Below are 15,042 nucleotides of genomic sequence, written 5' to 3' on the forward strand. Positions count from 1 at the left end.
CATGGCCAGTTCCTTGCAAGGAACAGGATTTCTTTGGGTCAGCTGTTTTGCAATTCAAACGGCAACCCCTTGATGGTTAAATATTTCCTCACATTGGTTAAAGCACACACAGCCAACCCAATCTGCTCCTGGCCTTGTCAGCATCAATCACCCTTGGGGGGCGTGAGCCAGTCAGCCTGTCCACCCCAGGAGGGGCTGAGCAGGAGCCAAGAACGGTGGGGTTGGCACATCCCTTCCCCAGCAGGATTGCCCCACCAGATCTTCCTCCTTTGATCTTGCTCACTTGGGGCCAGATTGCTCCGGCATTTCCTCCCCATCTGACTTTCATAAAACTGCATCACGCGAGTCACCCCCCTGAAGTGGGGCAATATCTCTGGCCAAAGAGGCAGGAAGGCTCCCAAACTCCCGGACCCCTTCATTTGGGAGGGAGGTGCCAGGAGGGGGGGTTTCTGCTGCCCCCCCGCAAGGCACAAGACTAAGAGTACCTTGGAAACCACAAGGAGTTGGGCCCAGGTGGAGGTGGAGGGCCAGAGCCACTGCAGCCCAACCCCAAGGCCAGTGTCAGGGCAGCCAAGAGCAGGGGGGGGCCCCCTCTCCATCAACAGGTGGGGACAACTGTACCTTCTCCTGGAGCACTGCCAGGGGAGGAGGGTGGCCAGGATCTGAGCAAACTCACCACCTGCAATAAGGTCTAGGAGAAACTCTGTTGGGGGACAAAGCACTGAGAGGGTGGCAAAGGCAATCTTTCCCCTCTTTCCCTCCCCCCCCCAAGCTTGCCAACCTCACTGCCAGTAGCCACAGGCCAGCACATGCCCCCACCCCACCCCATCTGAGGGCAGTGGAAGGCCTGAAGATGCAGGATTCTGTGGCAGGAAAGATCCAGTCAACCTGATGGCAGCTGGAGGGTGTGTGTGTGTGTGTGTGTGTGTGTGTGAGAGAGAGAGAGAGAGAGAGAGAGAGAGAGAGAGAGAGAGAGAGAGAGAAACACGCTGTCCCTTGATTGAGCCCCACCTTGCCCCTCCCTCCAGGTAAGCGGGTGAGCCACAGTCCTAGGGAGGAGTGGTCTTTTCCACACTTTTATCCCTAGAATCATGGAATCCTAGAGTTGGAAGAGACCCCAAGGGCCATCCAGTCCAACCCCCTGCCAAGCAGGAAACACCACCAAAGCATTCCTGACAGACGGCTGTCAAGCCTCTGCTTAAAGACCTCCAAAGAAGGAGACTCCACCACACTCCTTGGCAGCAAATTCCACTGTCGAACAGCTCTCACTGTCAGGAAGTTCTTCCTAATGTTTAGGTGGAATCTTATTTATTGGAGTTTGAATCCATTGCCCCGTGTCCGCTTCTCTGGAGCAGCAGAAAACAACCTTTCTCCCTCCTCTAGATGACATCCTTTGATATATTTGAACTTGGCTATCCTATCACCCCTCAACCTTCTCTTCTCCAGGCTAAACATACCCAGCTCCCTAAGCCGTTCCTCATAAGGCATCGTTTCCAGGCCTTATTCCAGGCCTTATTCCCTTGATCTAGATGCTATACTCCTATTGATGCAGCCCAGAATTGCATTGGCTTTTTTAGCTGCTGCATCACACTATTGACTCATGTCAAGTTTGTGGTCTACCAAGACTCCTAGATCCTTTTCACATGTACTGCTCTCAAGCCAGGTGTCACCCATCCTGTATTTGTGCCTTTCATTTTTTTTTGCCCAAGTGTAGTACTTTGCATTTCTCCCTGTTGAAATTCATCTTGTTTTCACCACCCAGCTGTTCCCCAGTGGGAAATGGTGGCTTCATGGCTGCAGGAGTTGTACAGAGGCCTGTGTACCTGCCCCAGAGAGCTGGCCCCTTGAGGCCTTCCTAGAAAGACTAGGGGAAAAGGTTACTGTTGGCTGATTCAGGTCCCTTTCTCCTGACCTGGAAATGACCCCCTGCTGCACGCCCCCTTTCTGTCCTCAGGTTTCCTGGAGTGAAGAGCCACCCAGAGTCACTCCTGCTGCCTGCCCCTCCCATGGCAGGGAAGGTTGCGGCACTCTTGGTGTGGCTTGTGAGCCCCGCCCACCTTGGGACAAAAAGGAGGAGGAGCCTCCAGTGTGCTGCATATAAGGGGCTTCCTAACCCACTGGGAGACTCATCCTACCCCTAGGAGCTTCTCCGGAGGACCCAAAGAGCAGCAGAACAAGGGAAAGCATGTCTGGTGAGTACAAGCTACCCTGGGCAAGGCTGGGCAGGTGTCAATAGGGAAGGCTTGGCCATCATTTCATGGCCCTGTTGGGCATGCCAGCAGATCAAGGCTTTGCCTTTGCCTTTTCCCTCTCCTCTCCCCCTCCACAGCATCAGCTAATAGAATACAAGCCAGTTGGGTTCTCCTGCCTCTTCCTCTGGGGGGGGGGGAGCCTTTGCATCTCCCTGGTGGGCTGGCCTTCCTCTAGCCATGCACCCCCTACCTGGCTGGGACGGACCCACTACACCTGCCCCCCTGCCCAGAGGGGTTAGGCACAGCCCTGCTGCCCATTCCCCCGCCCCAGCCCTGTTGCTGCTGGGAGCACAGCCTGGAGGGGCTGGTGAGGGTGGTCTGCTTTCTAGGGTGGAAAAAGACCGGTGGGGCTCATCCTGGGCAGGCGGCAAAGCAGAACCAGGCAGCTCATCCAGGACATGGATGGGAAAGGGGACCACCAGGGGCAGGGCAGGGCTGGAGCAGGGAGGCTGATCGCCTGGGCGGGGGGGGGGGCGTGTAAAGTGAACCTCTATCCTGACCCCAAGGAATATGTATATACCACTATATCACAGAAAGAACCCGTGCTTACAACATCTATATATGCAGTTAAAAGCACATGAAAATCTAAACACATTAATCCTCCACTAACCACAGTATTCTGATGTCTGCAGCAACCTTTGGAACTCCCTGTCTAGTGATCGCTCAGTCCGTAGAGTAGGAGGCTTTTAATCTCAGGGTCATGGGTTCAGCCCCACCTTGGGCAACAGATTCCTGCAGTGCAGAGGGTAGACTAGATGGCCCTTGGGGTGCCTTCCAACTCTACGGTTCTATGAACCTTTGAAAGGTGCTGTCTGAATTGTCTGCATGAGTTTTCAGCAGGCGTACATTGGACTTCCAATCTTTAGTCCCCGGCCGGCTGCCTCCTGGGCTGGGACCCGGGGCTGCCCTCTCCCCACCGGGACACAATCCGTGCGCTGTCCGCCCCGTTTGAAGAGCCGTAATTACGGCGAGAGGCGGTGGCAGGGCAAGCCGGCGCTTGCGGGACGCGGCTGGGCTCGGGGCCTCGGGGCCCAGCTCCTTCGGTCTGCAGCCCAGCCACAGCGCTCCGCACCCCGGGCCGAGGAGCGGAGGGGCCTGGAGTCTTGCCAGGGCGATGCAGCAGGACACGGTGCGAGGGACGCTTGCGGAGAGAAAGCGCGCGTGTGCAGGTTTGGCCGCATCCAGAATGTGGCCGGACTCCCATGGCGAGAGACTGGGCGAGTGCCCCACTCCCCTCCGTCCCTGATGAACTGCTCGCCCGCCCGGTCCCGTCCTAGGCGCTAAGAGAGGTCGGTCCGGAGCTGCCCAGCAAGTGGTGTTGTTGTTCAGTCGTTCAGTCGTGTCCGACTCTTCGTGACCCCATGGACCAGAGCACGCCAGGCACGCCTATCCTTCACTGCCTCTCGCAGTTTGGCCAAACTCATGCTAGTCGCTTCGAGAACACTGTCCAACCATCTCTTCCCCTTCTATTTGCCTCACTGCCTCCATTTCTTCCCCTTCTATTTGCCAGGAGGTGATGGGACCAGTGGCCATGATCTTAGCTTTTTTGATGTTGAGCTTCAGACCATATTTTGCGCTCTCCTCTTTCACCCTCATTAAAAGGTTCTTTAATTGAGCACCAAGAGCTCCATTTCACGCGCGTTTTCCCAGCCGGTCTGAGGGAAAGGGGCGCTGCTGGGAAAGGCGGCCCCTCGGCTCTTGGTCTTCAGGGAAAGGAGTGCCCTGTGACTGAAGGGTGCCTTCTGGGTCGCTGCTAGGGCATGACCTGTTTAGGAGAGGCTCAAGCGAGCCTCTCTCTGCCTCAACTTTTGGGGTCTTGTCCCCGCTTTCGCAGATGTGCCAAAGATTGACTGGAAGCGGAAAGCCAATGGCAGCGCGCACCACACCGAGCAGTACCCTGGCACCGAGCTGGTGGTGCGACGGGGACAACCTTTCAGTATCTCTCTGGCCTTCGGGGGAGCAGCACCGGCTCCAGGCAGCCTCACGTTCACCGTCGAAACAGGTAAGCCGCCCGCCACCCTCTTCGAAGGGAGCTGACCCTCCGGGTGGTTGCATTGTGCGCAGCAGCAGCCACCGAAATGCAGCAGAGCCCCCCCCCCAAGCTGGGCGACTCCTTGGCTCTTCATGTCGAGGGAGCCACTTGGCGTAAAGGCCCCCACCCCGGAGTGCGCGCGGGCTGCCCAAGATGTGACGTCTTCCACTATGCCCAAAGCTCATCATCGCCTTCCTCCTGTTGCCAGGATCGACCTCCGCCCTGCACGACAAGACCCGCGTGGCTTTTGGCATCTCCAGCGCCGCACCCGGCGGCGGCTCCTGGGGCGCCGTCCAGGACTCTCCAGCGGCTTCGAACTCCCTGAGCGTCGCCATTTCCAGCCCTGCCAGTGCCGCCATCGGGCGCTACCGGCTGGGGATCAAGACGAAGGCCGGCGCCTCCCACCTTGGCACTTTCGTGCTGCTCTTTAACCCCTGGGCGACAGGTATTTATTCATTAAATTGGTATGCCGCCCTTCATCCGTAGATCTCAAGGCGGTTCACAACACGAAATACTTCATAAAAACAAGAGCGAAAGGAAACCAAAAACACATGGCACCCCAGCGCTTGATGCCAGAGACCCCACCCCACCGTGCCCTCCCCCGACGAATGCCCCCTCGGCCCACGGCCTTTTCTTGTGGGGACCCAAGACTCCTCCTCCTCCTCCTCCTCCTGGCTAGGTGCTTGGAGCTGGACGAAGCGGCCTCAGGGTGGCTCAGGAGTGGCACCGGGGGGCCTCTTGTTGCACCCAAGGCGTGCAGGGACAGGACGGGCCACCTGCAGCTGCAGGGAGGGCTGGGGGCATCCCAAGGAGGTATTGGGGGGGGGGGTTCCTAGTTCTTCCCCACCCAAATGGCCCCTCAGCACCGGTCTGTTCCTTTCGCTTGCAGGAGACGACGTCTTCATGGGCAACGACGCGGAGCGCAAGGAATACGTCCTCTCCGAGTTCGGCATCATCTTCACGGGCTACGCGTACCACATCTCAAACCTACCGTGGGACTTTGGCCAGGTAGAGGGGAGCCTTTGGGCGGGGGCTGGAGACCGGGATGCGGTGGGGTTAGGAGAGACGGTACTGGCCCCGTCCAGAAATGCCGAGAGCAACTGGAGCTCAGCTACGCGCACACGCGCGCCCTCCAAATCCCGTTTCCCCACACTTTCTCAAACGAAGAGAGAGAAAACGGGTGCTGGGTGTGAAACCAAAGGACTTTTCCAGCTGCTCCTCATTTCCAGGTGTGGATGGCAAAGCCTCGTGTCTCCTCTCCCTCGACCAGAGCGCACTTCCCAGGCTGGCTGGACGGTCCCTGGGGGTCTTCGGGTTGCCATATTGTTGTTGTTGTTGTTCAGTCGTTCAGTCGTGTCCGACTCTTCGTGACCCCATGGACCAGAGCACGCCAGGCACGCCTATCCTTCACTGCCTCTCGCAGTTTGGCCAAACTCATGTTGGTAGCTTCGAGAACACTGTCCAACCATCTCATCCTCTGTCGTCCCCTTCTCCTTGTGCCCTCCATCTTTCCCAACATTAGGGTCTTTTCTAGGGACTCTTCTCTTCTCATGAGGTGGCCAAAGTACTGGAGCCTCAACTTCAGGATCTGTCCTTCCTTTGAGCACTCAGGGCTGATTTCCTTGAGAATGGATAGGTTTGAACTTCTTGCAGTCCATGGGACTCTCAAGAGTCTCCTCCAGCACCATCATTCAAAAGCATCAATTCTTCGGCGATCAGCCTTCTTTATGGTCCAGCTCTCACTTCCGTACATTACTACTGGGAAAACCATAGCTTTAACTATACGGACCTTTGTCGGCAAGGTAATGTCTTTGCTTTTTAAGATGCTGTCTAGGTTTGTCATTGCTTTTCTCCCAAGAAGCAGGCGTCTTCTAATTTCGTGACTGCTGTCACCATCTGCAGTGATCATGGAGCCCAAGAAAGTGAAATCTCTCACTGCCTCCATTTCTTCCCCTTCTATTTGCCAGGAGGTGATGGGACCAGTGGCCATGATCTTAGTTTTTTTGATGTTGAGCTTCAAACCATATTTTGCGCTCTCCTCTTTCACCCTCATTAAAAGGTTCTTTAATTTCTCCTCCCTTTCTGCCATCAAGGTTGTGTCATCAGCATATCTGAGGTTGTTGCCATATATTGAAGAGCAAAAAAACAGGACACATTTGCCGACTTCTACTTTTAACTATGGATCACCATACATCTCGGTTTTCCCCAAACACGTCGGTGTGAATCGGACTGTCAAAACTTTGTCTGGGGTCTGGGCGGATTTTTTGCCAAATTGGTGAAATGTCCAGACGTATGGCAACTAGGGCACTTTTTGAGGGAAAATGCTGTAAAAATCCACCCAAAGCTCAAAGACATGATGACTCTACCCATGAAAAAGAGGACGTGTCTTGGAAAAGGAGGGCATGTGGCAATCCCAGGAAGGGGGGGGGGAGAGGGAGGAGGAGGAGCCCCTTGCCTGGGTCGTCTTAACAAGCTGAACACTCTCTGGGACAGTCTTTCTCCCAAGCCTCTGCCCAAGGGAGGGAGAGGGGCAGGAAACCTTTGGAGCCATTGTGGGCCCCTCTCGCCCACCCAGGCCCTGTGAGAGATCAGCAGCCAAACCTCACAAGCACGTGTTCTTGATATCTTATATTTGTATTAATTAATTATTTTATTAAGTTTGTATATTGGCCTTCTTCCAAAGATCACAGTTCACAACAGAAAAATACAAAATCAAAACACAAAAGAAGCCAGTAATTCTCCCAACACATGAGAAGGCCCTAATTCCACATAACTGTATTGCTGAGACAAAATCAAAAATTCTTTCCAGTAGCACCTTAGAGACCAGGGTATCTGAAGAAGTATGCATGCACACGAAAGCTCATACCAGGAACAAACTCAGTTGGTCTCTAAGGTGCTACTGGAAAGAATTTTTGATTTTGTTTTGACTATGGCAGACCAACACGGCTACCCACCTGTAACTGTATTGCTGAGTGGTGGACTCAGACCATAGAAATGCAATTGGTAGAGAGGGCTCTGTGTGATGTCATTTCCCCTCCTCTCCTGCAGAGGAAGGAACAAATAGTACCTCCTGGTCCTCTCTCTCTCTCTCTCTCCCTTCAACCAGTTCATAGTTGGACTCGCTCAAAACGCAGTTTGACAGCCTCCTTCCTGTGCATTTAATTTTGCTGCCAAGGATGGGGTTTTGAAACTCTGTTCATTCCACAGACATGGCCACTTGGAGGGATAAATCGCAGTTAAAACCCACCCCACGGGCTGAAGCTCAGCCATTCCCTCCTGGCCAGGCCCAGATGCCTCCTGGGGGAGCTCCAGGTTATGTGTGCAGCACTGGGTGATGCTGCCACAGGATGCCGCATCTCATTTGTCTTCCTCTCTGTGTTCAGTTTCAAGAAGAGGTTTTGGACATCTGCCTTGACATCCTAGACCGGAGCTTGAAATACCGCCAGGACCCAACTGCTGATGTGCGCAGACGAAATGACCCCAAATACATTGGGCGGGTGCTCAGCGCCATGGTAAGGAAAGCCCAGCACGAACCAGCCTCCCACCTACCCCAACGGATGGGAGCGAGTGTCCCTGAGAGGAGACACGAGGAGGCTGTCGCCTGCCTGCCTGCCTGCCTGCCTACCATTTTACGACTCTATTAACTTTCCTCACTGCTTTGCAAAATTATGTGGAGGTGGGATCATGGGTGGAAAGGGGAAGGCAAGCAGCCCCCTGTTCCCTTCCTGCAGCTCCCTGGTCCAATCCAGCCTGTGCAAAAAGGGGGGAGGAGCAGGAGCAGCTCATTGGCCTCTCTCGACTCCCCCCTCCCCTGCTGCAGGTCAACAGCAATGACGACAGAGGAGTCCTGGAAGGAAAATGGATTGGGGATTACAGTGGTGGGGAGAATCCAACCAGCTGGAATGGAAGTGTGGACATACTGAGAAAATGGAAGCATGCGGGATTTAGACCTGTCCGGTATGGGCAGTGCTGGGTCTATGCTGGAGTGCTGAATACAGGTAGGTCTGCCTGAAACACCGGCATGCACCACCAAGCTGCTGGGGCGAGGAATTAGCTCAAGCTCCAGCTGTGGGTTTCCATGGCAGGCTCTGCGGCCTCTGGTCAGCAGCCAAACCACAGGTGGCAGGCATGCAGCAAGCGTTGGTTGTTGTTGTGGTTCAGTCGTTCAGTCGTGTCCGACTCTTCGTGACCCCATGGACCAGAGCACGCCAGGCACCCCTATCCTCCACTGCCTCCCGCAGTTTGGCCAAACTCATGTTAGTAGCTTCGAGAACACTGTCCAACCATCTCATCCTCTGTCGTCCCCTTCTCCTTCTGCCCTCCATCTTTCCCAACATCAGGGTCTTTTCCAGGGATTCTTCTCTTCTCATGAGGTGGCCAAAGTACTGGAGCCTCAACTTCAGGATCTGTCCTTCTAGTGAGCACTCAGGGGGGGGGGGTTGGTCAATGGCAATGTCTCCCAAGGAGCGCTCACAGGCTACAGAGCAAAGAGCACCTGCCTGAGAAGTTGATGTTTCAGCCAAGAGTATTCTGCAGCCATTATATATCTCAATCCCAGCTTGTGTGATTCTGCAGTCTCCACCCCCATCATTCAGCCCGGACACTGAGATCCAGAGCCGAGGGCCTTCTGGCGGTTCCCTCACTGCGAGAAGCAAAGCTACAGGGAACCAGGCAGAGGGCCTTCTCGGTAGTGGCGCCCGTCCTGTGGAACGCCCTCCCATCAGAAGTCAAGGAGATAAACAACTACCTGACATTCAGAAAAAAACCTGAAGGCAGCCCTTTTCAGGGAAGTTTTTAATGTGTGATATTTTTGTATCTGTTTTTTGTTGGAAGCCGCCCAGAGTGGCTGGGGAAATCCAGCCAGATGGGCGGGGTACAAATAATAAATATTATTATTATTATTATTATTATTATTATTATTATTGCCTCTGCCTCTGAGGAACAGCCTCACAAACTTCGTATTCTCTCTCTCATTCCCTCTCAGTCCTCCGATGCCTGGGAATTCCAGCACGCGTGATCACTAATTTCGAATCTGCCCACGATACCGACGGAAACCTGATTGTGGATGTGTACTATGACAGCTCTGGGAACCACCGGGCCTCCGAAAGTATCTGGTAACTCAGCCCGACTTTCCCCCCACCTCACCTGCACCTGCAGCAGCATCAGTCGCCTTTCTGCAGAGAGAGGCAGGGCCCTGGGTGGGGGGGGGGTGAAAGGGGATCTCTTGGTGGGAGCCGCAATCTGCCCTCATCTCACAGGCTTGTTTATTCTCTGCCCCAGGAACTTCCATGTCTGGAATGAAGCCTGGTTTGCCCGGCCGGACCTTGGCTCCAAGTACAATGGGTGGCAAATTCTGGACGCAACTCCCCAGGAGAGGAGCACAGGTGAGGACTGGGGCGGGGGGCTGATTTGGGTTTTGTCTTCTTGTCACACTGTTCCCCAAGGCAGAAATGGCCAGGTTTGGCAAGGGGCTAAGTGGCAGGCAGCGGAATCAAAGAACTGTAGCGTGGGAAGCGACCCAAAGGATCTGTGTTGTTCCAGTTCAATTCACTATTTGGGACCAATTTTGATCTGCTAAATCCCAAGCTCTGTCCCCTACCCCTTGACTATAATGGGAAATCTAAAATCAGCAATAATTCTCCACCTGCATTTTTGCAGAGGTGGATGACATGAGTCAACAGTGTGATGCAGCAGCTAAAACCGCCAATGCAATTCTGGGCTGCATCAATAGGAGTATAGCAAGATCATGGCCACTGGTCCCATCACCTCCTGGCAAATAGAAGGGGAAGAAATGGAGGCAGTGAGAGATTTCACTTTCTTGGGTTCCATGATCAGTGCAGATGGTGACAGCAGTCACGAAATTAGAAGACGCCTGCTTCTTGGGAGGAAAGCAATGACAAACCTAGACAGCATCTTAAAAAGCAAAGACACCACCTTGCCAACAAAGGTCTGTATAGTTAAAGCTATGGTTTTCCCTGTAGTAATGTATGGAAGTGAGAGCTGGACCCTAAAGAAGACTGATCACCGAAGAATTGGTGCTTTTGAATTCTGGTGCTGGAGGAGACTCTTGAGAGTCCCATGGAGTGCAAGAAGATCAAACCTATCCATTCTCAAAGAAATCAGCCCTGAGTGCTCACTAGAAGGACAGATCCTGAAGTTGAGGCTCCAGTACTTTGGCCACCTCATGAGAAGAGAAGACTCCCTAGAAAAGACCCTGATGTTGGGAAAGATGGAGGGCACAAGGAGAAGGGGACGACAGAGGATGAGATGGTTGGACAGTGTTCTCGAAGCTACTAACATGAGTTTGGCCAAACTGCGAGAGGCAGTGAAGGATAGGGGTGCCTGGCGTGCTCTGGTCCATGGGGTCACGAAGAGTCGGACACGACTGAACGACAACAACAAATAGTACCACTGTATTCCGCTCTGGTCAGACCTCACCTGGAATACTGTGTCCAGTTCTGGGCACCACAGTTCAAGAAGGATACTGACAAGCTGGAAGGTGTCCAGAAGAGGGCAACCAAAATGGTCCAAGGCCTGGAAACGATGCCTTATGAGGAACGGCTTAGGGAGCTGGGTTGATTATTTTGTTTTACATGTACCGATTTTAGGGGGCCTGGCAAAGGGGCGCACACAACCTTTTGCTGCAATGTCATCCTGGTGGGGGATTTGTGGGAGCAGCTGGCAGGAGGTTTCTCCTGCAAGTTCCAAAAATCTCCCCTGCCTCTCTCTCTCTGCCCCTTCTCTCACCCCCAAACTCACAATGCCTACAACCACAATGGCTTTCACCAAAAGCAGCTTCTGTGGAGTAGCATCCCTGTTGAGATATGACGGGCAGCTGTGATCTGCACTTTTTGGAAGCAGCTGAATACATTTTTGTTCCGACAGGCTTTCCCAGCTGACCTAGTGGGTCTTTGCTATGAAAATTTATTTGTATGCTTTTCATTGTGTTTTAAATGTATCTGCGAGCTGGTTCCCCTTCCCTTTCTTTCTTGCAGGCGTCTACCAGTGCGGTCCAGCTTCGCTGACAGCCATCAAGGAAGGAGACGTCGACTTGAACTACGATTGCCCGTTCGTCTATGCAGAGGTCAATGCCGACTGCGTCACCTGGAGGTATGACGAGGACACGGGAAAGAGCAAAAAGGTCCACACTAAGACCAAGAAAGTTGGCCAGAACACAAGCACCAAGGCCGTGGGCAGCTACGCCCGCCAGGATGTCACCATCAATTATAAATACCCAGAAGGTAAGGCATGCAAATTGAGACAGAAACTGGAAATGTTGAGGTATCTCGATGATTGGCAAGGAGATGAAGCTGTGGGGAGCAAGACTGGCCCATCAGGAGAGGAAAGCAGAGGGAGGCTCACATGGGTGTAGCCAGTATTTTTGTTGGGGGGGGGCAGAACCTCAGTTAAATATTTTTTTATGAATTTACTTGATGGGGGGCAGCTGCTCCCCTACTCCCCCTTGGCTACATCCATGGAGGTGTTGTGAAAACTTCCCGCGGGGGCAAGTTGAGAGACTGACCCCCAAGGCGGACGAAGCCTCCGTGCCCTCTGGCTTCTGGAGTCCAGGGACACTGATCATATGCGATTGTTTCCCAGCTTGAAAAACAACACGCATCAGCCAGTAAGGCTAAAACCTACTTTATTGTAGATAAAGTGCAGAATATATATATATATCTGCGTAGCAGCTCATAATCCAGAGCTGTCTGTAAAAGCGTCCAGCATCCCCTGACGCAGAACTGAGAGTAAAATACATCAGTAAATTACAATGACATCACATGTGTGGGAAGACTGGTGGATTTCCCACAGGGTGAAATATGACTCTTGGTCAAGTCAAGTGACCTCGCTTCTAGGAGCTCGGTTTGTACTAATATCACAACAGGAGTCTCAGGTGTTTCTCAGAAGCATTTCTCAGGAGCTACTTTGGGCGCCCTGTCAGCAGATTGGGCAGGGCAGGGAGGGTGGGACATGGGTGGCATCGCACCATCAATGAGAGGGAGGGAGGGCAGGCAAAGGTTTTCAGTCCATGCGCCACACCCAGGCCAGGCCTGAGCAAAGAGCCCCATGGCCAGCCTGCCTGCCAGCCCTCAGGACCCCAGCCCTTCTGTGCCACCAGGCCTTGCACTGCTAGGATGGCTGCGAGGCCCCAAGAGCCCCTGGCCTGGGGAAGGAGAGGGATGGTGCCCTTCATGCAACTGCTTTGCCACCCACTGTTTCTCTCCCAGGCTCAGAGAAGGAAAGAGCCGTCTTCAAAAAGGCCTGCGAGAAGCTGAACCTGAACGCGTTCAATGCCATATCTGCCAAGGGTCCGGATGCTGTGAACCCCAACCTCTCAGGGACTCTGAAGTCCAAGAGCCCTGAGCCAAAGGTTGGTCAGGATGTGGACTTGGTCTTCACCCTGAAGAACCTCGCCTCTGAGGCCAGGAGCCTGACGGCCAAGATGACCGCCTGGTCCATCGTCTACAACGGGAAGCCCATCCATGAAGTCTGGAAGGACTCTCTGGCAGTGACTCTGGGCCCCCAAGAAGGTAAGCCTTTTGTGGGCTCCCCACAGCAAAGGGGAAGCCTCCAATGCCCCCCTCTTCCTCCTTCGCCCCCAAGCCACAGCCGGGCCATCTGGAGAAGCCCCACTCAGGTGGGGGGGTGTGGTAGAGGCACTTCTCATAGGTCTCCATTTTGGCTTGCTGGGGCAGCGGATGGCTGGTTCCAGCGACCTCCTCAGATCTTGGGGTGCAAGGAACACCCACTGCTGGTGTGTGCTGACGTCTGTGCTTGGCCTGCCCCCTTTTCCCACTTGCTCTACCCCAAGAGATGGGGGGGCCTCCTCTTTTTGCACCCATGGGCAATGTTGGGGAGCAGGGGACACGGAAGAGGGGGGTCAATGCTCCCCAGACCCCCCCCACTAGCCAAGCTCCTGCCTTGGCAGCCCCTGACTGTTCTCCACCAAGGGCTATGGGACTCATCTTCTCCTGAAGAAAGGGAAACTTCAGAGGGGGGTTTAGGGCACCACGAGAGGTTCCTCTGCACCAGCGGCTGAGCCACAAGGTGTCGCAACTATGATGCAGTGCACGTGCATGAGGTAGGGTGCCAAATTTGGCCTTCCACGTGTGCTGCTGAACTAGGGAAGACCAAAGTCTGCCCCTGCCTGCTTGCGTGACCCACATCTCATGAAGTGGGCCTTTGGTTACTTCTTGTCCCTTTCAGAGAAAGAGTTTCCTCTCAAGATCTCATATGCTGAGTACCAGCAACGCCTGACACCAGACAACATGATTCGAGCCACAGCCTTGTGCCAACTCTCCGAGGGGAGCGAAGCTGTGGTGGAAGGAAACATCATGCTGAGCAACCCCTCCGTCACCTTGAAAGTAAGCCTTCCTCAGCGGTCTCTGTGCCCAGGAGAGGCTCCTGAGTGACTCCCTGCCTCGATGCTCACAGAATTACCTCTCGAGTTTCTCTCTCTCTCTCTCTCTCTGCTTGCTGGGCGGTGTGTGGCCCTCCCAGGCATGCCGTTGGAGGTCTGTGCCCTCCTGGCTTTGCCCCCCCCTGGCTTTGCCCCCTGGGAGGCCTGGGTAGTGGCCATCCTGCTCAATGGGTACTTTTCTCTGGGCAGGTGCTGGGACAGGCGAAGGTGGACCAGCCGCTGAAAGTGGAGGTGGTCTTCGCCAACCCTCTCAATGAAGAAGTGAAGGACTGTGTGCTGCAGGCCGAGGGCAGTGACTTGCTGGCAGAGAAGATCAAGCTGGAGTAAGTACCTGGGACATCCAGGCAGGCGGGCGGCCACCTCCTCCAAGGGGTCCCCTCCCCAGGACTGGGGGCGGCTGCTGGGGTGCTCCCTTGTGGCGCTCCGACCTCCCAGTTCCTCAGCTGCACTTCCAGAGCAGGCAAAGTTGGGGCTCCAGTCTCCTTGGTTGGGGGGGGTCTGGAAAGGGGCGCCCAGAAGGGACTCCTGTGTCTTCCTGGCCAGGTGGGGCTTCCTTTGCTCACTACCCAGAAGAAAGAGTCACAGGCCACTTTTCTCTCACCTTCCAAGGCAACTTTTTTACGTGTGCCAGGAATTGTCAGTGACCGAGGTGGGGGCCTTTTGCTTCAGAGATGTCTTTTAATAGTTGAGAAATTGCTTCAGGGAATCATGAGTGTGTGTGTGTGTACGTGTGTGAAAGAGAGAGAGAGAGAGAGGAAGAGAGAGAGAGAGAGAGAGAGAGAGAGAGAGAGAGAGAGGAAGAGAGAGAGAGAGAGAGAGAGGAAGAGAGAGAGAGAGAGAGAGAGAGAGAGAGAGAAAAAGAGAGAGAGAGAGAGAGAGAGGAAGAGAGAGAGAGAGAGAGAGAGAGAGAGAGAGAGAGAGAGAGAGAGGAGAGAGAGAGGAAGAGAGAGAGAGAGAGAGAGAGAGAGAGAGAGAGAGAGAGAGAGAGAGAGAGAGAGAGAGAGAGAGAGAGAGAGAGGAGAGAGAGAGAGAGAGAGAGGAAGAGAGAGAGAGAGAGAGAGAGAGAGAGAGAGAGAGAGAGAGAGAGAGAGGAAGAGAGAGAGAGAGAGAGGAAGAGAGAGAGAGAGAGAGAGAGAGAGAGAGAGAAGAGGAAGAGAGAGAGAGAGAGAGAGAGAGAGAGAGAGAGAGGAGAGAGAGAGAGAGAGAGAGAGAGGAAGAGAGAGAGAGAGAGAGAGAGAGAGAGAGAGAGAGAGAGAGAGAGAGAGAGGAGGAAGAGAGAGAGAGAGAGAGAGAGAGAGAGAGAGAGAGAGAGAGAGGAAGAGAGAGAGAGAGAGAGAGGG

The 15,042-nt window shown here is 54.1% G+C and overlaps 2 protein-coding genes across 2 annotated transcripts in view; both read left to right on the top strand.

Annotated features, from left to right (window-relative positions):
• Positions 1-2,185: 2,185 nt before the first annotated feature.
• Positions 2,186-14,029, top strand: LOC117042975 (protein-glutamine gamma-glutamyltransferase E-like). The gene is made up of 12 exons (XM_033142597.1): positions 2,186-2,192; positions 4,087-4,254; positions 4,493-4,729; positions 5,174-5,292; positions 7,668-7,796; positions 8,105-8,282; positions 9,269-9,398; positions 9,565-9,668; positions 11,280-11,525; positions 12,510-12,812; positions 13,489-13,646; positions 13,892-14,029. The coding sequence occupies exons 1-12, from the start codon at positions 2,186-2,188 to the stop codon at positions 14,027-14,029; spliced, it is 1,917 nt and encodes a 638-aa protein (XP_032998488.1).
• Positions 14,030-14,410: 381 nt separating this feature from the next.
• RING1 (ring finger protein 1) overlaps positions 14,411-15,042 on the top strand; it is a 44,174-nt gene continuing 43,542 nt past the window's right edge. The window contains exon 1 of the mRNA XM_033142137.1: positions 14,411-14,418. Coding sequence (XP_032998028.1) covers positions 14,411-14,418 — 8 coding nt within the window. The remainder of the gene's footprint in view (positions 14,419-15,042) is intronic.

The sequence above is a fragment of the Lacerta agilis genome, chromosome 2, assembly GCF_009819535.1.
Source record: "Lacerta agilis isolate rLacAgi1 chromosome 2, rLacAgi1.pri, whole genome shotgun sequence".
NCBI lineage: Eukaryota > Metazoa > Chordata > Lepidosauria > Squamata > Lacertidae > Lacerta > Lacerta agilis.